This window comes from Haliotis rubra, unplaced genomic scaffold (genome assembly GCF_003918875.1).
Source record: "Haliotis rubra isolate DU_JTF1 unplaced genomic scaffold, ASM391887v1 Scf542, whole genome shotgun sequence".
In the NCBI taxonomy this organism is placed as follows: Eukaryota; Metazoa; Mollusca; class Gastropoda; order Lepetellida; family Haliotidae; genus Haliotis; species Haliotis rubra.
This window is the reverse complement of record NW_025767238.1, coordinates 43356-67754: the sequence shown is the minus strand read 5'-3', so window position 1 is coordinate 67754 and position 24399 is coordinate 43356. Positions and strand designations below refer to the sequence as shown.

The window sequence follows — 24399 nt, the reverse complement described above, 5'->3', positions numbered from 1 at the left end:
TTCGACCGGGCGTATTTCAACGTGCCCTGGTATCGCTTGATAGACGCCTGTAAATCAAGCGGGCTGGCGATGGCGTCCATGACGTTCGACATGAACTGTTTCTGCACGTCGAATGCCGTCCCACCACCCACGATGCCGGAACGCATCTGCGACTGCGCGCCCAGCAGTGCCCACACGTATGTTCGAATCGAATCGTTCAGCCGTAAGTTACCTGCGCGAGTGAACCCTTCCGATGTATCCAGCAGGAACATTTTCCAATCCTCTTTATCGTATTCAGGCTGTTCCACCTTTTGAACGGTGAAATTGGCACCACTCGTAAAATTCATATTATCATCTCGCCATTCATTACCTTCCAGAGCAAACTCCCAATCCAGCTGACCTTTTCTCACTAAATCATCACTGACTTCCTTCACGGAATGCCCTCCGCTGCACGGAATACCCAACCAGTGGTTCGCTGCTACCGGTATACGCCAATCCCTGTTCGGATCGATTTTGAATTAATCACAAATCCGTTTGTACGCATGCCGATTGTATGGATTGTTCAATGCATCCCTTGCCTCGTCCTGTGGAATCGGGGCACTGATTTCTTTGAGGATACGCCTGATCTCATAAAATACGTGAAAAAAGAACACAGACCGACTCAGCGGATCACGACTTGTGTTGCTCAAGGTCACGCCGCAGCCCGTCGTCGCACATCACACGGCAAAATTGAATTGATTCTGCCAGAAGTGCATCAGGTTATTAAACCAAGCGTATACTGTTCTTATAATCGTGACCGAATTAAGCCTATACTTTTCAAATACATTGATAAGTAGAGCTTGAAAGGGAGTACCATCCTTCACAATCACCACGATCTTCACTTGCATTAAATCAGAAGCGGTGAGGTTATGTGTAACATGTATGTCACGCTCCCAGGAATCACGAATGTCGAGCCCATTTTACTGCAGCACGCAATCGATAACATGACGGGGGACCTCGAAGTCGCGCTCTGCGATCTCACCTACTACCCGCGATGGACGAACATCAGTCAATGTCAAGGGAACGCCAGGCTATTCTCCGATGGCAAACGCTACGATTTGTCGAAAGGTTATTACAGCATGTGCATGCTGAGCGACAGAACCCATGGCAGCCAGCCTCAAACACAACGAGTCGAATGGCATGCTGATGTTCACGAATAGGGAAAAACCAATCCGATTCAGTAGGCCCTTGGCGAGAACGCTCAGGTTGCCATCGGGCAACATACCACCCCTAGAGACCGTCTCAGGTACAAATTACCTAGCCTCATGGTTTATCACGAGGTGTATGTTCATCTGACCGGGTAAGCACGACGGACAACATTCAAGGCGAACGTCCTTCAACGCTGCTGAGAGCCTTGCCCATCAAAACGTTGCACTGCAATGAAGGCAGAAAGGAATCGTTTTCAACCTTGCAGTACAAAAAGCTAACGCTGGGCAACATCACGGAACTCAAACTATACGTTTTAGATATAAAACATAAACCCATGCATAACAGCTATCTCAGCGCCATGTTGCACATCAAACAACCATGACTCAAGCTTCGGGTCCCGGAACTGTCATGCGATTAAGAAAATGCCATACCACAGTGATCTCCGACCTCGGGGACACACGAGGCTTTGACAACCCAGGGGTCGAAGGCAAACAATATACCTTAGAATTAAGAAACAACACTTACAGGCGAGCGGAAGTCTGCGGTGGTGGTGGTGGTAAACTAGGAGATTTAGATGATATCGTCAATGGAGGGCTGAGCAAAAAAACATCTAGTACAATCTCGTTCTCAATGACAATAACACATGGGTGATGATCCTGGCATTCGATGGCAATCTAGGTAATTTAGATAATGTCGAGACCCGAGGTCTCTTAAAAAACGTGTTGTACCAGTTCGTCCTAACCGTTGATAATCAATGGACATTGATCTCCTCCCAAATCGACTGGCTAATAAATAGGGAAAGTCCTCAAAAAGTTGATTCTCATCCGGCTTATGTCCCCTCAAAACGGAGGAGTGTGCTCGTGAGCCTCATCCAAAATAAAGCGGGTCATTTGCTAGTGAGTCGATCGGATAGTCGAAATATGAGTTTACAGTTGGTGCTTGAATTCAAAGACACAACCAATTTCACACAATTGATTCCAAACATTTCTATGCTTTATATCGAAGTCTTTCTCAGGGAGGCATCACCCGACAGAGATTTTGAAATTATAACGGGAGTAAACCTCCGTTGGCCTCAAAAAGATCGAAATCATGTGTGTTCGATTTACATGCAGAAAAATGGCAACGCTTATGCAAGTCTCGAAGAAGTCACGATTAACTTGGAGAATACAATCGCTCACGAGGATATTTCTACATCCAAAAATCCATCTTATCAGCTTAAAGTTTACGCACGAGAAATTGTCGGAGAATCAGTTGAAGGCTCTTCCCTAATACGTGCATTACCATTGGCGACGTGTCAACCCCAAATCAAAGTTGACTGGTTTATTAACCTTAAATTCATCTATTCCTACATAAGTTTAGATGATAATGGTTACATCATCGAAGTAAAAAATAAAGGGATTATTTGGACGACTGCCACTCCAGCACCTCATTCGATACAACTTTTGCAAATACCAGATCAGAGTGGCTCTATGTTAGACCACACCCATAAACAAGCCGCACTGATATTTAGTATTCCCCCATTTCAATTTGATTTTATAAATCCAGATTTCAGCATGAAATTACATTCAACACTGATTATAGAAATGCCTCCGAAAATGAGGTGATCCTTTTGGATGGGGTAAACATACGCTGGGGTAGCGAACATAAACATCAACGTTGCCGTATTTATAAACAACCTGGAACAGTTCCCACGACCAACATTGTGGGAGTATTTGTTCGCATTCCAGATACCACGAAACCCGTTATAGTATCAAGGGTTTATTTATATGGCAATCTCAACCTCATAAGCTATCAATATATTAAACAAAAATTGACGGTGGACCAATTGAAGCTAATTTCCTAAACTCGTCATATACTCGAGATGGGATTGTATCCGGCCATGGACGATGTGGCTCAAACGCTTGAAACTGTTGATGGATTTTGGCTGTGACAGATCGGCGGAATCTAACACCAACTGGAACTAGAAGGCGACGAGCAACTAGGATTGCACAAAAAGCACCATCCAGCCATCAATGCCATTGACAGGGTTTGACACGACTCTCTTGGTCGCTGGCAATGGACTCGGCGTGCGGCATCTGTTTGTTATCCACCATCGTGGCTGCACCCGTCGCCCTCGGGTTAGAAATTGGGGCTGGCGTGAGTAACCCTGAAGTTCATTTCACGTCGTCTGCAATGGAAGGCCTTAAAACACGACAAGATCAGGGTGCTCGTCGAAGCCAAACTGAACACTATCGACGATCAAATTTCCACCGCGATCACCGATAGCAAATCTCTGAGGAAGAGTTTCGTTTGGTGATGTCGGAAATCGCGAAATACCACCACATGAAGGAAGCAATTCGCACCAAGACTCGGAAAACCGCTGGCATCAGCGAAGACGAGAAAAAAAAGCTCATAGAACAATCCCGATAACAAATCATTAAAACCTTCCTGACCCAGAAAAAAGATACCATAAAAGATTCACGTTAAACTTCTTTGTAGATATCATTATGGTCTAGCCTAAATACTAGTTTGAGTACCCCCCCCAAAAGAAAATATAAAAAAAATAAAAGTTTCTTCCTGGGATTCGAATGCTAAACCTCTAGCTCCAATGTCTAGCGTGTCCCCTTCAGACCGGCAGTTTCACTCTGCAAGTGGTGGTGCATTCAAGCCATATATAGCTCATACGCTTTGCCAGCTAATGTTACCCTATTCTAAATTAGCCGATTGTGGCTTCTAAGCTTGTTTTCAGCGTCCATCGACGCATGCATCATGATCAGCATTATCTAGACTACAAAAGAACATCGTGGTTGTATCTTACACCCTGATTCGAGGTGAAAATCCACCAAACGTGCTCGAGGCGAGCGAGACTTGTTCTGCGCTAATGTGGCTAGTATAGACGGAGCCCTGCTCAAGATAAATAATGGATTGTGGCCTCTACACTTTTTTTAAGCTTTCGTCAACTAATGTATGGTGTTCAGCCTGGTTCAAGCTACCTACCGGCATCGTGTTTGCATTTTATGAGACATGGATTCGAGGTGAGAAAAGCCACCAAACGTGCACTGAGTATTAAGCCGGAAGTGGAATGACGGGTTTCAGATATCCTTTGCGCTACCGTAGCTAGTATAGACGGAGCTCAGCTTAAAACTAGTTCTAGACAGTTTCTGCACTAGAATCTCTTGCGCTGCTATAGACGGAGCCCAGTTTTGGAGGAATGGGGCTAGGCGCCTTCAGTCCCATAAATAAGCCTCTAAGCCGCATGTGATGCAGAACCATCATTGTACTACTACTCATGTCAATATAGAACATTTTACCGCAGGCAAGTCGTTAGCCTGATCCTTACATATGTCATTTTAAACATTTAACGTCAGATTTACCAAGAACCTTACATCAATATATGTTGATTTATTAATCTTGACATGAGGCATACCAAGGCCCTCTATTGTGTGATGAAACAAACCATTTCAAGTTAGGAGTAAGATTGGCCATATTTCGTTATATGTCGACTTTTTACGCCGGGTGTGTCATGGGCCTTACCTCAACATGTGTAAATATTTTCCATTTTCCACAAAGATATACAGTGTCTCTAAGACAATTACGATAACATCAATTACCATGAAGGAATTATTCAATCAACGTTACAAATTACCTCCTGATGTAAACACACACATGTACACACATACACACACACACAGTGGCACACACCAATGCTCATCCTCACGACATAAGCATAACTTACTTTGTGGTGATTCTGTTTGTGGACACTGGATCTGCCAGTCTTCTCAGTCTTCCTAGTTTCCACTCTTGACTGACAACAGGATGCAAATATGAATGCTTTAGATTTACTAAGAGCCTTGTCTCAACATCTGTTGATTTATCAACTTTTACATCAGGCATACAAAGGCCTTTCATTAACTAACCGACAAAGGAGGGCAGCTGAAAAAGTCCGAGGGCTTCTGCAAATGATAATTCCCTAAACATAGCATTACCGCTAAAATACATGGAATTTGTGTTGAAAAGAAAAAGGAAACAATTATAACAGTTGCAAAATGTGCCTACTTTTACCTCAAATTATTCAGATATTTCTCAACAAAGTCGGTTTTATATCTCTCACACTTTGTTAAAGTATTCACGTTGTAAGGAACTGGTTATCGGCAACTTGCGTAACTGACAGCTGTCTATGCCGCCGTTATTACCCATGCCGCTAAAAGCCTAATTGAATATACACTCCTGTGTTTGTTGTGACCACTCCGGCCACAACTTAATGGTCAAATATTCACGCCTGTACATGCTGTAAAATTAGACAGACGTAGATTTGGATGCTTAACCACGTACATTACTGGTCATTACTCAACTTTTCCGATAACACACAGCCAAAGCAAGTACAATCTCTAAAGCTATCTGCCAAAATTGGGTAATATTTCGAAGGCACAACTTTTCAAAAAACAGGTAAAACGCCGTCTCCATATCAGGGAAATTGGTTATATCATACAAGCAGAGGGTTCAGCTATATAAGCACCAGGGTCCGAAACATACATCAGTCTGACCCTGGAATCCTTCTGTTTGTATAAAGGTAAGCCATAAATACTTATTACTTTGCTATTGTCATATGTTTGCTTACAATGTGCCTTACTTGAACAATGAACCTAGTTCTACACGTTATCAAATTTATGTTGTAACCTTGTACCTTGGCCGCGCTGTTATGAATAATGTAACTTGGTATCATTTACTACGGTAGTTCTGTATCCGACACTACACTACATAACTTAAACATACAATTCGCCTGAGTATCACATTCTTGGTTTACAGGTAAGGTTTTATTATTTCTACCCAATCGTAATATGTGTCCTGGAAGTTTCCCTTTAACAATGTATATACGTGCGTTCTGCGTTAGAATATGTACATGTTACACTCTGCCAGAATATGTTTTAAGTTGCTAAATTGGCACGGACTGTAATATTCATATGTGGAAAATTCGTCGCGGTGTGCCGTTAGTAAAATGATTTTCAAATATAATGCAATATGTTGAATAACATGAAGCATTAGCTATATCCATACTTTCTGGTGTCAATACACTGTTCAGTTTCACGTACAATTCCTGCCTGACGGACTAAATTATCAGTTTACTTCAAATCAAATGTTTTACCATCGCATATTGTCGAAAACCAAAACCAAGTCAGTGCAAGTATATGTCTCATATTGTGACTAGATGTTTTCGTAGATATAGTATTCTCAGGTTACTAAGTTGTGACTGCATATGTTTAGAAGAAATACTTGAGCATTGAGTTATTCTGACTAAATGCGTACATCATTAGCAACGCCTAAGTGAATATATTATTTCCATTTGACACACGCTACTGTCTTACACTATCGTGAATGATTAAGTCGGAAAATGTCCGGTAAATAGCAATCATTTGGAAGCTACGGAATTTAGTGTATGTGTATTGTAGGTTAGTTCGTAAAGAACCGGGGTTTTTCAGATTTCAAAACTGACAGACAAATTCTTCATAACTTTCTATACTGAGCCGTAACAGCTTGGTTGTTATAATACATGTAGTGAGTTTGTTTACATTATCAGTTTAAAGCACTTCAGTGGGTTTAACGAATAAATGCTAACGCTGCAAAATCTGTGCAACAATGCAACGGTAACGGTTCATTAGCATGCCGCAACACTGGTCAGTACAGCTAGTCCACTTATAGATTGCTTACCTGTGACGTGACGTACCGTAGTCAATTTCAGTGCGTTCTAACGATCAGTCACATTGTCTTTCATTTACACCCATGGATTAGCTGTATATCACTCCATATTTTGAACTGGTTAAAGGATGTTTATTTGTCAAATATATCATTGCTAATCTGTAACTGTTATGTTAATTTTACCGTACATCCGGTATTAACAGTACGTGTTAAGGAACATCGTACGGCCGTACCGTATTTGATGTAAAGGACGCCCTATATTGAAACATGGTCGCTGTTCAAGAAAGTTGTGATGTTTTATGAGTAAAAATTAACAATAAATGAATACAGATCATGTTAAGGCAGATATTATTAGTACAGACATGCAGTTGTTAATTATAACTTTATAAATGTTTGTATTACACCTTCGTAACGGTAGAGGTACCTTGTATGGAGTTTAACTTAATTGATAATGATGTCTTATATAATAATGTTTATATGTTTATTCTACCCTTCTCAAGTGTATCAATGACATTATATCATTGTGGTTGAATGATTTTGTATGACATTTGAATCCATATATTGATACAACAGTCTGACCCTGGAATCCTTCTGTTTGTATTAAGGTGTGGATATCCCTCCCGGCTAATTCCCCAATTCTAGGTACGAAGTAGTTTGGCGATAAGCCAAGCACGACTTCACAATGAACGAATTTGACTGAAAGTTTACTCAAAACCTCTGACGGGGTTGACTGACCGAATGCAATTACGTCATCGAACAATTCAAGTGACATCACAGTAAGTGACGATATTCGACCATGGCCTTTAACAAGACCATGGCCTGCAACATGTCACACTATGTCAGATACAACGTCAGTTGTCAGTGTTCGGTTTTGGTCCTACAACAATGTTAATAGTGCAATTGTTAAGGTTAGCACCAGCAAGAAAGCCAATATTACGGCTATTTAAAGTGGGAATTCGGGTTGCTTTGACTTTTTCGCCTCAGAATATCTGCAAGTCCAAAGCGAATGTCGAATGAACCGACGCACCCGCTATGACGTCACTTGACAACAGAACTGATAGCGGCCCGTCGTTAAGGGTTGAGCGGTCCAATATCATTTGCAGCGGCCCGCAAATTTCTGATAATGGGAGGGCCGTTTCATGATAATTCCATGTATTTTAGCTATAAAAACCAATAACGTTATGTCAACAATATTGTGACATGTAAAGAATAGAATGACGTCATAGCTTGACGTGAATGACGTCATAGTAACTAAGGTCATGACTTTTGGTTGGCCCTGGGTTTGAGTCAATATGCATTTCTGTCGACGGTCACGTGTCCACCTCTAGACCAATCAGGTAGCCTGAAAAATATGCTTGCATAATAACTTTTTACACCAGGCGTGCCATGGGCCGTACCTCAACATGTGTACATATTTTCCATTTTCGACATAGTGTTTCTCAGACCATTACAAAATCAATTACCATGAAAGAATTACTCAATAAATAGTCAACGTGATAAATTACCTCCTGAAGAAAGTTCATGTTACACACACACACACGCACACTCACACGCACACACACAGAGAGAGAGTGGCGCACATCAAAGCTCATTTACACGACATAAGCATAACTTACTTTTAGTTGATTCTGTCTGTGGACACTCGATCTGCTCGTCTTCTCAATCTTCTTGGTTTCCTGACTTGACTGACGACATGATGTAAATATGAAGGAATCTTCAATACATTCAGCTTGGCACAACTTCATGTTAACATTTCTGAGTACGACAGATCTGCTCTTCATCTTCTCTGTCAACTGAAGTCCACATTCCTCTGTGCTGCATGCGGAAAGTACAACCATGAAATAAACAGCTGATGTTAAAGCAGCCTGCAGACCGTTATTTGAACACAGCAGCAACATCGTGAAGTGTTCACAGCAGACTGCAGCCTCCACACACTGGGTAGAGGACTACTGGAGGCAGCTAAACGACTGGTATCAGATTACCTCATGGCTGAATGAATTGTTTTGTTTTAAACATATTTTATTCATGAGAAAAGGATTGGGTACAAGTTATACAACTTAGAACACCCTCTCCGTAGTATTTACATAGTATTATTTACATCCATTCTACAAGATGGACAGAGAAGAACAGAACAGAAATATGGGAAAAAGAGGAACAATTGCAACAATTAAGAAAATCGTTTTGAATGACAAATATATGTTTGAATAATTTTAAATATGTTTTGATTTATGTGAACAGTCAGATCTGCATTGCCATGTAAAGTAACTCATAGGTTATATCCACATTAGTAATACTGCGTAAATTAGTCATCATGGTAGTACTGTACTGTATATAATTGACAGTCAAATAGGTAATGATAAAAATTTTCACAAACATTTCCACAAGAACAACTTGGCTTATCTTTTAAACCAGCACGGAATAGATCATAATTCAACTGACTACACATGTAACGTAGTTTTATCAGGATGATGTGAGTGATTCTCGGTCCACAATCAAAGTATTGAGGAGCATTTTGATGTTTTATAACAATACTCGATATAAAAGAATTCAATGACTCGCTATTTCTCACTTCAACTGGAAGTTCATTCCACATTTTAATTGTGAGAAAGGAAGTGAGACATCATCAGAGTTGCGAAGATTATAGCTACATTTAGATGCTACGTCCCCAGGAACAAGATCAATAAGGTACGATGGTGCCATATTATTCTGAGTTTTGTAAAAAAGGCGAAGTTTACGCTTTCTCCTACGTATTGCTAAAGATTCCCAACCAGTTTCATAATACAGATGTTCATGATGAGTATATTTAGGTAAACCTGTTACAGTTCTTGCTGCTTCTAATCGCAGATGTTCTAATTTATTTGCTTGATATTGAGCACATCCATCCCATACTTCACACGCATATTCAAAATAGGGTCTTATGATTACGTAAATTCTATTCAACACAGAGCGCGGTAATAAAAAATTGAGTTTACGAAGAGAGGATATCATTTTTGAAGTTATTTTTACAATATTATCAATATGGTCAGACCATTTACAATCTTTTGAAAATGTTGATCCCAACTGTTTATGATTACTAACTGTTTTGACACAAACACCGTTAAAGTAGAGATTTAGTGCATCAACATTGAATGAATGTTCAAATGGATCAGTTTTGTCGGGAGACCACCATACATCCGCGTGAAGATAGTGACTGGGGAATAATTAATATAACGAACGCGAAAACAGATTGTTGAACCTAGCAACATAACGTAGATAACATCATACAATACAACATACATGTTGCAGCACCACATCATCATTGTGATGAACCTTTAAGTTAGAATTCGACATGTGGGATGGATGGGACAATTCTAAACCGTCTAGGTGAAGTAAGGGTGGAAGTGGTGCATTGCGCAAAGGAACGCTCTTCCTCGACCAGTCACATACTACATCACCATCCCACCAGCCCAGCCAATACACCATCACCATCGCAACAGGCCAACCACTTAAACCATCACCATCCCAACAGGCCAGCCACATACACCATCACCATCCCAACAGGCCAGCCACATACGTCAATCGCCATCCAACAGACCAGCCACATACCACATCACCATGCAAGCAGACCAGCCAAATACCACATCGCCATCGCAACAGGCCAGCCACATACACCATCCCAACAGTCAATTAGGGATCAACAATCTGTTTTCGCGCACATACCACATCACCAACCCAACAGTCCAGCAACATACACCATCACCATCGTAACGGACCCGCCACACACATCACCATGCTAACAGTCAACCCACATAACACATCACCATCCCTCCAGCCCAGCCACATTAACCATCACCATCGCATCAGGGCAACCGCATACACCATTACCATCCAAACAGACCAGTCGTGGAACACCATGACCATCCCAACATACCATTCACATACACCGTCACCATCCCAACAGACCAGATATATACCCAATCACCATCCCAAACAGATCAGCCACATACCCCATCACCATCCCACCAGTCCAGCCACACATACACCATCACCATCGCAACAGGCCAGCCACATACACCATCACCATCCAAATGGACCAGTCAAATACACCAATCAATATTTCAACAGACCAGTCACATACACCAATCACAATCCAACAGACCAGACACATACACCATCATCATCCCAATGGACCAGTCACATACACCAATCAGTATTTTAACAGACCAGTCACATACAACAATCCCATTCCCAACAGACCAGTCACATACAGAAATCACCATCCAACAGACCAGCCACATACACCATTCACCATCCAACAAACCAGCCACATACATCATCACCATCCCAACAGACCAGTCACATACATCAATCGCCATCCCAACAGACCGGTCACATACATCATCATCATCGCAACAGACCAGCAACATACACCATCACCATCCCAACAGACCAGCTATATATACAATCACCATTTCAAACAGACCAGCCACATACCACTTCACCACTCACCAGACCAGCCATATACACCATCACCATCGCAACAGGCCAGCCACATACACCAATCAATATTCCTACAGACCAGTCGCATACAGCAATCACCAACCCAACAGACCAGCCACATACACCAATCACCATCCAACAGACCAGCCACATACACCAATCTCCATCCAACAGACCCGCCACATACACCATCACCATCCAAACACACCAGTGACATACACCATCACCATAACCCATGGTCCCTAGTATGGTGATCTTCCCTCAGTTGTTGGCGATCTATAGCCAATTTATATATTGTACTGTCCTCTATAGTTAAAATGTTTTAGATTTAATTAATAGTTTTACATTTATGTCTGTGATATTCTAGTTATTTTACGGTCCTTTCTCCACAGCTATTGAAATTGATTACCTTGTTTACATCGCTATATGGCTGTAATATTGCCGAAGTGATGTAAAATGTTAACTCACTCACTCACTCACTCACTCACTCACTCACTCACTCACTCACCATCACCATCCCAACAGGCCAGCCACAACCTCCATTACCATCGAAACAGGCCAGCCACAACCACCATCACCATTCCAACAGCCCAGCCACACACACCATCATCATCCCAACACACCAGCCACAACCACCATTACCATCCCAACAGACCAGCCACACACACCATCACCATCCCAACAGACCAGCCACACACACCATCACCATTCCAACAGACCAGACACACACACCATCACCATCCCAACAGACCAGACACACACACCATCACCATCCCAACAGACCAGACACAACTACCATCACCATCCAGACAGACCAGCCACATACACCATTACCATCTCAAAAGACCAGCCACATACACCAATCACCATCCAACAGACAAGCCACAAACCCCTTCTCCATCCAAACAGGCCAGCCACATATCGATCACAATCCCAACTGGCCAGCCACATACTCCATCACCTTGCCAACAAGTAGGTCACATACGCATCAATATCCCAACGGGCCAGCCACACACGCCATCCCAACAGACCAGCCACATACCCTATCACCTTCCGACCAGACACATACACCAATCACCATCCCAACAGGACAGCCAGCCATCACTATCCCAACAGACCAGCCACATACACCATCACCATCTCAACAGGCCAGCCATATACCCATCACTATCCCAACAGACCAGCCACATACACCATCACCATCCCAACAGGCCAGCCATATACCCATCACTATCCCAACAGACCAGCCACATACACCATCACCATCTCAACAGGCCAGCCATATACCCATCACTATCCCAACAGACCAGCCACATACACCATCACCATCCCAACAGACCAGCCACATACACCATCGCCATCCCAACAGGACAGCCAGCCATCACCATCCCAACAGCATAGCCACATACACCATCACCATCCCATCAGGACAGCCAGCCATCACCATCCAAAACAGGACAGCCAGCCATCACCATCCCAACAGACCAGCCACATACACCATCACCATGCCAACAGGACAGCGAACCATCACCAGCTCAACAGGCCAGCCAACCATCACCAGCTCAACAGACCAGCCACATACACCATCACCATCCCAACAGGACAGCCAACCATCACCAGCTAAACAGGCCAGCCACATACACCATCACCATCCCAACAGGACATCCAGCCATCACCATCCCAACAGACCATCCACATACACCATCACCATCCTAACAGGACAGCCAACCATCACCAGCTCAACAGACCAGCCACATACACCATCACCATCCCAACAGGACAGCCAACCATCACCAGCTCAACAGACCAGCCACATACACCATCACCATCCCAACAGGACAGCCAGCCATCACCAGCTCAACAGGCCAGGTCATTGATCTGCTACACTGTCTACGTTGCTCCAATAATAAAAAGGTCCCAGGATTACTAATAACAGGGAGAAAGTATGTAGGGCTGGACAATCTTTGTCTGGTCTGGGAAGGCAATGTATGAACGTAGATTACTCGGAATACAGAATACAGAAAATGTACTGAGCTTCCTCTGGATAGTGAGTGAGTGAGTTTAGTTTTACGCCGCACTCAGCAATATTCAAATATATTTCGAAGGAAACATTAACTTCAACATTTCGATAAATGTCAAATTCAAGTTCAAGTGCAGGAGTCCACGACTGATTATCAATATCAGCGCATCTTTGTCTTAATTATAACACAAATCCCCACAGTTTGCCAGTGTCCATGACTATAAAGTAAGTTCTTGACATTTAATGCCCAACTTTTCATTCCCTTATCAGCTAGATTACTCTGATATCCTAAACATTACACCGGATCCGATATTGAATATTTTTACAACAATGATCACCTTTTCATGAATATCGTCCAACTCCGTCCAACATTTCATTTATTCCTTAGAATATTAAGGGCGTGTTTACAAAATTTATCACAAATATGTTTCATATTAGATGAAGGGTGGAATTCCCGCATTTCGAATCCATACATATGTGGCCAGCTCTTCAAAACAGCAACTCCGCTGGTAGGGGTGGGGACATTTTATTTCATAGGGTAGTTGGTGATTCACAATCCACAAAAGTTCACAAAACATCACCCTGTGGCTGAGTGGGTTAGGCGGCTGACTTTGTATTCTGTCCATTGGGTGCCTGACTCTGAGGATGTGGGTTTGAATCCCGGATGGGACTCAACCCAACAAAAGTACTAGGGTGTGAACTTTACTGAGAAAGTGTAATCCCAATTATAGCAAATGTTACATTTGACCACTTTCTAAACGGCATTGCGTATTCATAGATTTGATGGAAGGAACTTGTCATTATCAGATTTTGAAGAACGATTTCACAATGACAGTGTATTCATGGAAAAAGTTCATATCAAATACATGGAACAAAATTGCAGGTCAGCAAATCCCTCACCGATGATTTATCCCATTAACCTCCACTCACATGCAAATTTGTAACGTATCCGGAAAATAAAATACAACTCCTTCTGACATTTATTACTAGAGCTGCTGGAAGATAGTATAATACAAGGATGTAGCAGTTGGGTTGAACTTATTCCAGCTTTGGGCATGTGTGAAAAACCAAAATGGCGGTGGGTTTGAAAATTTCAGCAAAGTCAGTGTTATTTTTTAAAATAATATATCTTAAATGTCAAAGTTTTCTCTTCTGGGCAGTGTACTTGAACAATACCTTATCTGCCCAAGAATGATTAAAATTGAATGAGTTTAGGATGATTCGTAAGCGCAACATAGTCGGATGCATAGCACCAGGGTCATATCAAGTCAAATTTAAAAGAAGCTTGTATGTGATTACAGGGCATAAAATGCAAAAAAAAATGTTATAATTTCGCCCTAAATGATACTTATCAGACAACATAATGTTTCTGAAGTAAAAAACAACAACGTGAACACAGTAAATATGTGAGTTAGTTAAAATTTAACGTCACATCCGCAATATTTCAGCTATATGGTGACGAGATGGGTTTGGATGCATAATAGATGCAAATTCTTAAAAATATTAAATAACAATATTTTATTCGGTAAAATCCCAATGCAATTAAGCTCAGTGGAATATCTGCCTGTGCACAATGTGAGGTACACATATAGACAATAATTAGAATATTGTTGCCCAATATCACAACAACAAAAAATATCACAAAATTCACCTTGGTTTCTTTCGTTTAAGATATAATAAATACACTCTACAGTTGTAATTACTTCAAATTATTACAATTGTATAAAGTTAAACATTCTTATATTTTCAAATATTGTTGGCCTATTTCTCAAATACAAATCAAGAGTACGTGATACTCATCTTCTTTTTCGTTAGTACAAAATGGACATAATCTATCAGCAAATAGGATTTTAGGCACGCTCCATGTTCCGTTTTCAATCATAACAGACACGGAGACGTGTTCTCATTTAAACTATTCAATACTGAATTGTGTAAACTATATATCTATCTGGTTTACTTCTCAAAATCGTAGACCAATATTTGATAATACTGACCGGACGATTAACTTTGAAATGGAATATGTGTATACTATAAAACCTGTCATCGAAGGGGAGTAAAACAACTAGAATATCACAATTAGACTTAAAACTAGTGTGGAAGGTTTAAACTAATAGCACTATTAGGACAATACAAGATGAAAAACAGGCTATAGATCACCAACATCTGAAGGTCGATCACCATACTAGGGACACTATTTTGACTTGCCTGACAGAGTATTTCGAAGGAAAATATGCTTTCCTCTCTCAGTATCTGACCGGTACGAATTTACACCGAGCTTGTAACTCTTTTTTGCCATACTTAATATGACAACTAACATGTATTCAAATCAAAATACACATAACTTTCCTGCAAATATTATTCACAAGCGACCAGCCACATACATCATCACAATCCCAACAGGCCAGCCAAATACACCATCACAATCCCAACAGACCAGCCACATACACCATCTCAACAGAGCACATACACCATCATCATCCCAACTGACCAGCCACATACATCATCACCATCCCAACAGACCAGCCACATACACAATCACCATCCCAACAGACCAGCCACATACACCATCACCATCCCCACAGACCAGCCACATACACCATCACCATCCCAACAGACCAGCCACATACACGATCACCATCTGACAGACCAGTTAACACATAAAATGACTAGCGCACGAGGGCCCGGAATGAAGTTGAAAAACTGCATCAATGTGGGGATATCCGACCTCGGGGACACACGCGGATTCGATGACCCTGGAGTAGATGGTAAATTGTACGCCTTGCAACTGAAAAACAACATTTACAAACGCGTTGAAGTCCCCTCCGGTGGAACCCTAGGTGATATAGTCAGCACCGGTGATGATAAATGGATGGTATACCCATCGTTCGGGTGCAAACTGTTTGACACAGAACATATTGAGAGCACTACCGACGCCCGAAACAAGCCATATATCCTCGTCTTCACCGACGATGACAAGTGGGTGTTGTTACCAGCTAAAGTCGACTGGTTTCTCAATATTAGGCTCGGCTCCCCCTACGTGTTCACGGAGAACAAAGACAACTACCTAAACAAAGTCGTGAACAACAGAACCCTGCTCGTGGTTTCCGTCCCGGCTCAGAGACGTAGCATAGTCATCAGCCCAGCCGCCAGTATGGCAGCCCACATACTATCGAGTAAACTGGGAGTGCAAAACGTGACATTGCAGCTGGTGTCTGAATTTGAAGGCGTGGTCAACATCCTGGAGAGTCTACCGGCGAACTCAACTCTGGTCATCAAAGTCTACCTAGGGGAACCATCGCAGGATGAAGTCGATATCGTGAAGGGGGTCAAACTCTGGTGGGCGAAACGGCACCAGTATCAGGTTTGCACTGTTTACGTTCGGGTGGGTGCCGACTCCCACACCAGTCTGCAGGGGGTCATCGTGACCGTGGAAGACACAATATCACTAACCAAGAACAACATACACTTCATGGGGTCGAAGTGCGCCCCTGAGAAATTATCAGACAAACAATTGGAAACTATCTCGTAATAGTATTATAGCAATGTCCAATCGGCATCGACCCAACGCCACACTTAACGATCTAGGGGACACGGAGGGATTCGATCAGCCCGGCGAGGAAGACACCTCGTACGTCCTACACTTGAAAGACAACGTGTATAGGCGGGTGGCAATGATGGATATACCCAAAATCACACTCGGGGGTCTAGGAGACACGGAGGGATTCGATCAGCCTTGCGTGGACGGCACCTCGTACATCCTATACTTGAAAGACAACATCTATAGGCGGGCGGCAATGGCCGATCATCTACCCAAAATCACACTAGGGGGTCTAGGAGGCATAGAGGGATTCGATCAGCCTGGCGAGGAAGACACCTTGTACACCCTACGCTTAAAAGATAACGTGTATAGGCGGGTGTCCCTAGCAGACTATAAAGAACCCGAATGGTTGATCAACATGACCATCACCACACCTTATATCTCGATTAACAAAGATGGGTTTATCTCCGAAATTAAGAACAACAGTATCTTGCTCTGGGCTTTCATTACGGGGAATAATATAGGTTTCCAGCTAATACCGGGTAACATGGGTAACATGGTAAGTGAGTCTGGCTTGTTTGACTTTGACGTACCCAGTTTCCAATCGGGTTTTATGATTATGAAACCAGGCTCCACACTCGCCATAGAAGCCTATCTCGGGCTAGATACTGCTGGGATAATGACAACCTTTTTAGACGGGGTGCTAATAGGTTGGGACCCCATATACAATGACCAACGTTGCCGTATCGTCATACAGTTGGCTCCCTTAACGGGTTCTGTAAGCATCTTAGTAACCCCTTGTGGGGTTCGTGTGGAAACATGGCCGGTTATTAGCTTCTCACATATATACATGAGCGGTTTTCTAGACCTTATAAGCCTCAAATACACTACGCAAAAATTAAATAGCACACAATTAGAAAGTATCTCATAAGATATATTATATGTACACAGAATGGGTCTGTACCCAGTCGTAGAAGAAGTCGCTAAGACCCTGGAAACCGTAGACGGGTTCCGCTTGAGGCAGTTATGTGATGTAAAACGCTCACTAGAACAAGACCGCGACAGGCGGAAAGCACTATATAAGAAGTACCATAGAGCTTTCAATATCGTGGACGGGACTGATACTGCCCTTATGGCAACCAGCATGGGACTAGGGGCGGCAGGTGTTGGGTTGTTAGCCATCATCGTGGCCGCACATATAGTGCTAAGCATCGAGATAACAGCTGGGGTGGTAGGGGTGGCAGGGTTGGTGTTTAAGTTTGTATCCCGCAGACTGCATCGTAAGGCATTGAGACACGACGAGATCAGGGTTCTAGCCGAAGCAAAGCTGAACAAGGTAAACGAGAGTATTTCAGCAGCACTCACTGACAGTAAGATCTCGGAGGAGGAATTTCATTCAATCCTCTCTGAACTCGACAAGTACCGTAAGATGAAACAAGAAATCCGGTCCAAGTCTCGTAAGTCTGCTATCAGCGAACACGAGAAAAATAAGTATAGAGAACAGGGGATACAAAAAGCCCAGCAAGCCTTTATTACGAACACCTAAGAAATCATAGGCGATTCACATTAAACTGTTTCATCGAGGTCAACTCGATATAGAGCTATCACGTGATCAGGAAGTGGCTCGTGGGGTCGGGAAGTTAACTGGGGGTTCAAAAGTAGTATATGCGATGGGGGCGAGATCTAAGGGCCTGACAAAGCTTTATTAATGAAATAAAGCTTTACAGCGACCTTTCAGTGATCTTGTACCCCCATTACTCCTACTACTACGTTCAATGTTTAGCTACAATTTGAATTGGTTCATTAAGGTGAAAACGACTGTGTATAACATCCCTCCTCACCGACCATGAGGATTTTCCAGTAGCCCTAGGTCTTGGAGGAAAAAGAGGTTGTAAGAATTATATTGTTTCAAATGTATTTGATCAGGCTAGATATTCTCGGAACGTTCGTAGCCCTACGAACTTCTTAAGCCCATTCTCAACACATTGGCTATGATCAAAGTTAAGAATTCTTAGGGCGACGAACGTTTCGAGAATAAGGGTCCTGAATCTTTAAAATATGTTTCCGTTAAACAAAATGCTGATGGCTTAAAAGCTTTTGCATGTAGCTGTAAATCATTAAAACTGTTCTTTAGCCCCCAGCAGTTCCACTCAATGTTTTTTTAATACGTTGATGCAGCCGTCTGAGGTGGTTCAACTGGAGATCGAGAACGGAAGGAAGTCCTATTCCCATTGACTGGGAGTGAGGGGCTCATCTCATACTCCCGAGAATCATACATATTTTGAACCTAATAGGATATTGTAGGAGGGGCTTCCTCCAAGTGCTGTGGCCTCCTGACCATTCTCCTCCTTTGCTTTTTTTTATTTTCTGGATAAACGAGTGATATTTTCATTCACTGTATCTTTCATCTGTAGTTGTATTCACTGTAACTTGTTCTAGTGGTTCATGGGGAGTTGTGGATGGAGATAATATATAATTGTGTGACAGATGTCAGTATTGGTCTATGAAGTCCAGCCTGGGTTCGTCAAAATGACCCTTGACCTTTGGTGACCTGAACAGCTGTGTGACCTTCTTTGCCTGGATTTGTTTGATGTAACTTAACGTCATCAATTACATAGTTGTCCGACATTGGTCTAGGGTAATGCCCTGGACTATGTGACCGTGGGAAAAATAATGTTATAAAAAGTGGATTTTAAGGAAACTTTCATAGGTGTATTTTTTTACCAGGTGCATAGAGAATGACATCATAGAATATGGATAGATCAATTGGTTTAATCCGGTTTCTTTTCTTTGCTATAAAGGCACCCATGAAGGACCACCTCCTTGTGGTGGGTGCAGGGTAACGCTAAGCGCCCTTCAACCCCCCGTTGTGGACCCGGGGGTATATTTGGTCCACCAACCCATTTGCCGTGGGTTGCACCCCTGTGTCGGTGGAGGACGGGAGTCTTGTGGTTGAGGGCACTGGTTCCAGGAATAGTTGCCCAACACACCACTTCGCCCCTTACTTCACCTAGTCGGGTGGTTGAATGGGCCCGGTTCAACCAATCGGCTGGTCATGCCAAGCTCTGTGTATTATTGTTTTACACAAAATGCTTCAACTTTTTAACATGTTTTGACAACAGTCTTGGCCAAATAATCTATCACTTGCATTTCAAGTGTATAGTTACTAATTTTGAAATTTGCCTAGAGTCATATATACCCAGTAAGCGGTGGCTCATGGGTCAATCTGGTAGGACATATCTTTTCAAGATGTTCTCCTGCTTGAGTACACCCTCCTGGTATCCTTAGTGCCGTCTGTTGGAGGCCCACAGGCATAAGGCATCGTCCTTGTTGACACTCCATGGTGGGTGGAGAGCTAGGAGGGTGAATTATATTTAATACAAACATGGCACCCCCCACTCAAAAAAAAGATCGTATGAATCTGAAGATTCAGTTTCGTCTGAGGATGACACTTCTCCAATTGTTGTTAATCCTGATAATTGGTCTCACTTTTTAGTCATGTCTTCACCGAATGATGGTCCACTGAAAATGAATCGTTTTGCCATTCCAAAAGGCTTAGAAGGTCTGGCTGGCGACGTAAAAGAAATTAAAAAGCTGCGTTCTGGCTGTCTACCGATTGAATGCAAAATGCAGATTCAGGCACAAATCCTACTGTCAACAAAGTCATTAGCGAATGTTGCCGTGACGGTTTCACCTCACAGGACCCTCAACAGCAGCAAAGGCATTGTCCGAGATGTAGGCCGTTGCCTTTCAGACATGGATGAGGATGATATTGTTTCGGAATTATGCTCACAAGGAGTTACAGCTTTTCAACGCTTTTCTTCCAAGAGAGACAATGAAATTATTAAGACCAACACATATTTATTTACATTCGGTCTTCCATCACGACCAGAATCACTCAAAGCTTGATACTGTCATTTAAGGGTGGATGCTTACATCCCCAATCCCCTTAGGTGCTACAGATGTCAACGGTATGGTCATGGTTCAAAGTCCTGCCACAACACGGCTGCCTGTTATCAATGTGGTGGCAAATGTGAGGATAGTAAACTCTGCGTGAAAGCTCCTTCATGTGTAAACTGCTCAAGAAATCATCCATCGTCTTCTAGAGACTGCCCTACATGTGGAGTTACAATCCAAAGTTTCAAAAGTCAAACATGACCGCAATATCACCTTTTTAGAAGCGAAGAAATATGTTCTGGCTCATGAAAAACCAGGCCCATCTTACGCGGCCGCTGCTTCTGCCTCAGTTCCAAATGTTCTTGTTTCTAGACCTGTTTCATGCCATTCGGTTGATTGCCAGACTGAATACACATGGTTTGAGTCCTCGACTCCAATACAGGTTAAGCGCCGTCAACAATCATCATGTTCTTCTTCATCACAGACTGAAAATCATTCTGCAGTAGTTTCAACGTCACCATTGGCTCCAACATTGATATCACAACCATCTCCTGTTGTGAAGAAGAATAACACAAAACATGATACTTCAGATCGTATACCGAAGGGTCAGCGTGGCCCTGTACAGATACATAACAGATTTCAATCTTTGGAGGACATGGAAGTATCTCCTCTTTCCCATCGGCACAACAGAAGTAAGTCACCTAGAAAAGGGGAAAATAGATCTCCCGTGCATCCACCTATAACATGAGCATTTCCAGTTCACTAATTCAGTGGAATTGCAGAGGTCTCAGGACCAATGATAATGATTTACACTTATTAATACAAGATTATAAGCCGTCAGCAATATGTCTACAGGAGACGTATTTAAAAGAAACTGCCAACTTTCATTTTACGTCAGTACAATGCTTACCATTCATTCTCTCCACCAGGCACAAAAAAGCAACTGGTGGATCTTCTATTTTAGTAAAACAGGGTGTGATCCACAGCCCTGTTTTAATTCATACCAATCTTCAGGCTGTCGCAATTCAGATAACTATGCGCATTGTTTTTACCGTGTGCTCTCTTTACATTCCTCCATCGTCGACGTTTCAACTAACTGATCTTCAAGCACTTTATGATCAACTTCCAAAACCGTGTATCATAATGGGCGATTTAAATGGCCACAACCCACTTTGGGGCAGTGCACACACAAGCAATAAAGGTAAGTTACTTGAAGATTTCATTTCAAATAATGACTTATGCATTTATAACGATGGTTCACATACTTATTTACATCCTGGTACAGGTACATATTCTAATGGTCCGTCAATGACGACCTCTGTGGAAGTGATCACTTTCCTACAATTCTAACACCTGTAACCCCATCTGATGATCCTCCGTCATCCAGATGGAATTTTATGAAGGCTAATTGGCCTTTATATGAAACTCTCTGTGCTGAAAAACTTAAACCTGAAATTTTCACTGATGTTGCTGACGCTATAAAATGTTTTTCTGATGAACTGCATAACATAGCCAATGAGTGTATCCCTAAGTCCTCTGTCAATCCACACATAAGAAAGCCATGGTTCAACGATAACTGCAACCATGCTCAAAAGGCACGGAAAAAAGCTGAACATTATTTCCGTCGTCACCCTATGGTCCACAATTTGAATAAATTTAAAATTCTAAATGCTCAAGCACGGCGTACTTTCAAGCAAAGTAAACGCTATTCTTGGCGAATGTCTGTATCAAAGATCAATGCCCGTACGCCAATATCAAAGGTATGGAACATGATCCAGAAAATCAAGGGTAAGGGCTCTAAATGTAGCATTCACCACCTTAAAGAGGGGGACCAGTTATTGACTAATAAATCAGATATTGCAAATAAACTTGGTGAAACTCTGGCCAAACACTCTTCCCCTTCAAATTATGTATCTGAATTCCAAACATATAAATAACAGCAAGAGAAGAAAACTATCAATTTTAATTCGGTTAATGGGGAAGATTATAATGAAATATTCTCTATTCATGAGCTCCATACTGCTCTTGAACAAGCTCACGATACTGCTACAGGAGCTGATAATATACATTATCAACTCCTGAAGCACTTACCAGAATCCTGTTTAGAGACCCTTTTAAATATTTTTTATGACATTTGGACGTCGGGGACATTTCCGTCATCATGGCGAGATCCTATAGTAATCCCAATACCTAAACCTGGACGTGATCATACCGATCCTTCAAATTATCGACCAGTTTCACTCACAAGCTGCGTTTGCAAAACCATGGAACGAATGATAAATAATAGACTAGTATGGTACGCTATAATTTATAAACAACACGCAGTGTCTATCTTTTTTTATCTAGAGAAAGCATATGACACTACGTGGAAGCGTGGGATTTTGAAAGATTTACATGACTTTGGATTACGAGGCCGTTTGCCTCAATTTATATCCAGTTTTTTAAATGACAGACACTTTCAAGTCCGAGTGGGTTCCACGCTGTCTGACCATTACAATCAGGATCAGGGTGTCCCACAAGGTAGTATTTTGTCCGTCACATTATTTAGTATTAAGATTAACAGTTTATCAAAGGTTTTAAATGATTCAATTGATGGATCACTTTTTGTGGATGATTTTAATATTTCTTGTCGCGGTAAACATATGCATACCATTGAACGGCAACTGCAGTTGTGTTTAAATAAAATACATAAATGGTGTCTTGAAAACAGCTTTAAATTTTCTAAGTCAAAAACTAATTGTATACACTTCTGTAGAAAATATAAGCCTCATAAAGACCCGGAACTATCTCTAAATGGCACTCCCATCAAAGTTGTGAAGGAGGCCAAGTTCTTGGGTATTATTTTTGACTCACACTTAACGTTTTTACCACATATTAAAGCACTTAAAACTAATTGCATGAAGGCACTTGACTTGTTGAAAGTCGTTTCAAATTCTAAGTGGGGAGGGGATCAAGCTACCCTCCTACATCTATTTCGATCACTGGTACGTTTCAAAATTGATTATGGTTCCATCTTTTATGGTGGAGCCTGCACAAGCAACCTAAACCTATTAGATTCTGTCCTCCACCAAGGTCTGAGACTTTGTCTTGGCTCTTTAGAACTTCGCCTGTTGACAGTCTCTACATCGAGGCAGATGAGCCATCTCTTGCACAAAGCCGTATCAAATTATCATTACAGTATATTACCAAACTGTTCTCAAACAAATCTAACCCTGCATATAACTGCGTCCTTAATGACCTCTATGAGGATTTATACAACAACAAGCCTTCTCTTGTTCCGCCTCTTGCGCACAGAATTAAACCATTTCTTTTTGCTGCCGGCATTGAGCTGGATAATATATCTCCTTCCCGTCTTCTTTCTTCTCCTCCTCGGCAACTGATGAGGCCTGAAGTTAACCTAACTATGACAAAGTTTAAAAAGTCTGAAACTAATGAATTACAGTATAAACAAGAATATTATCAATTAAAATTCAAATATAATACATACAAATCCTTATTTACAGATGGGTCCAAGGACGGTGGCGCAGTGGCATGTGCCACTGTCATTGGATCCAGAACAATATCTTCTAGAATACCTGATAACAGCTCTATATTTACAGCAGAAGCAAACGCCATCTTAACAGCT

General features: G+C 42.0%; 1 protein-coding gene across 1 annotated transcript in view; it reads left to right on the top strand.

Annotated features, from left to right (window-relative positions):
• The first annotated feature begins 1122 nt into the window (after positions 1-1122).
• The window catches only part of LOC124253506 (extensin-like), a 30203-nt gene continuing 6926 nt past the window's right edge, over positions 1123-24399 (top strand). Inside the window, exons 1-2 of the mRNA XM_046687303.1 lie at positions 1123-1264; positions 12748-13188. Of these exons, the coding sequence (XP_046543259.1) occupies positions 1123-1264; positions 12748-13188 (583 nt within the window). The remainder of the gene's footprint in view (positions 1265-12747; positions 13189-24399) is intronic.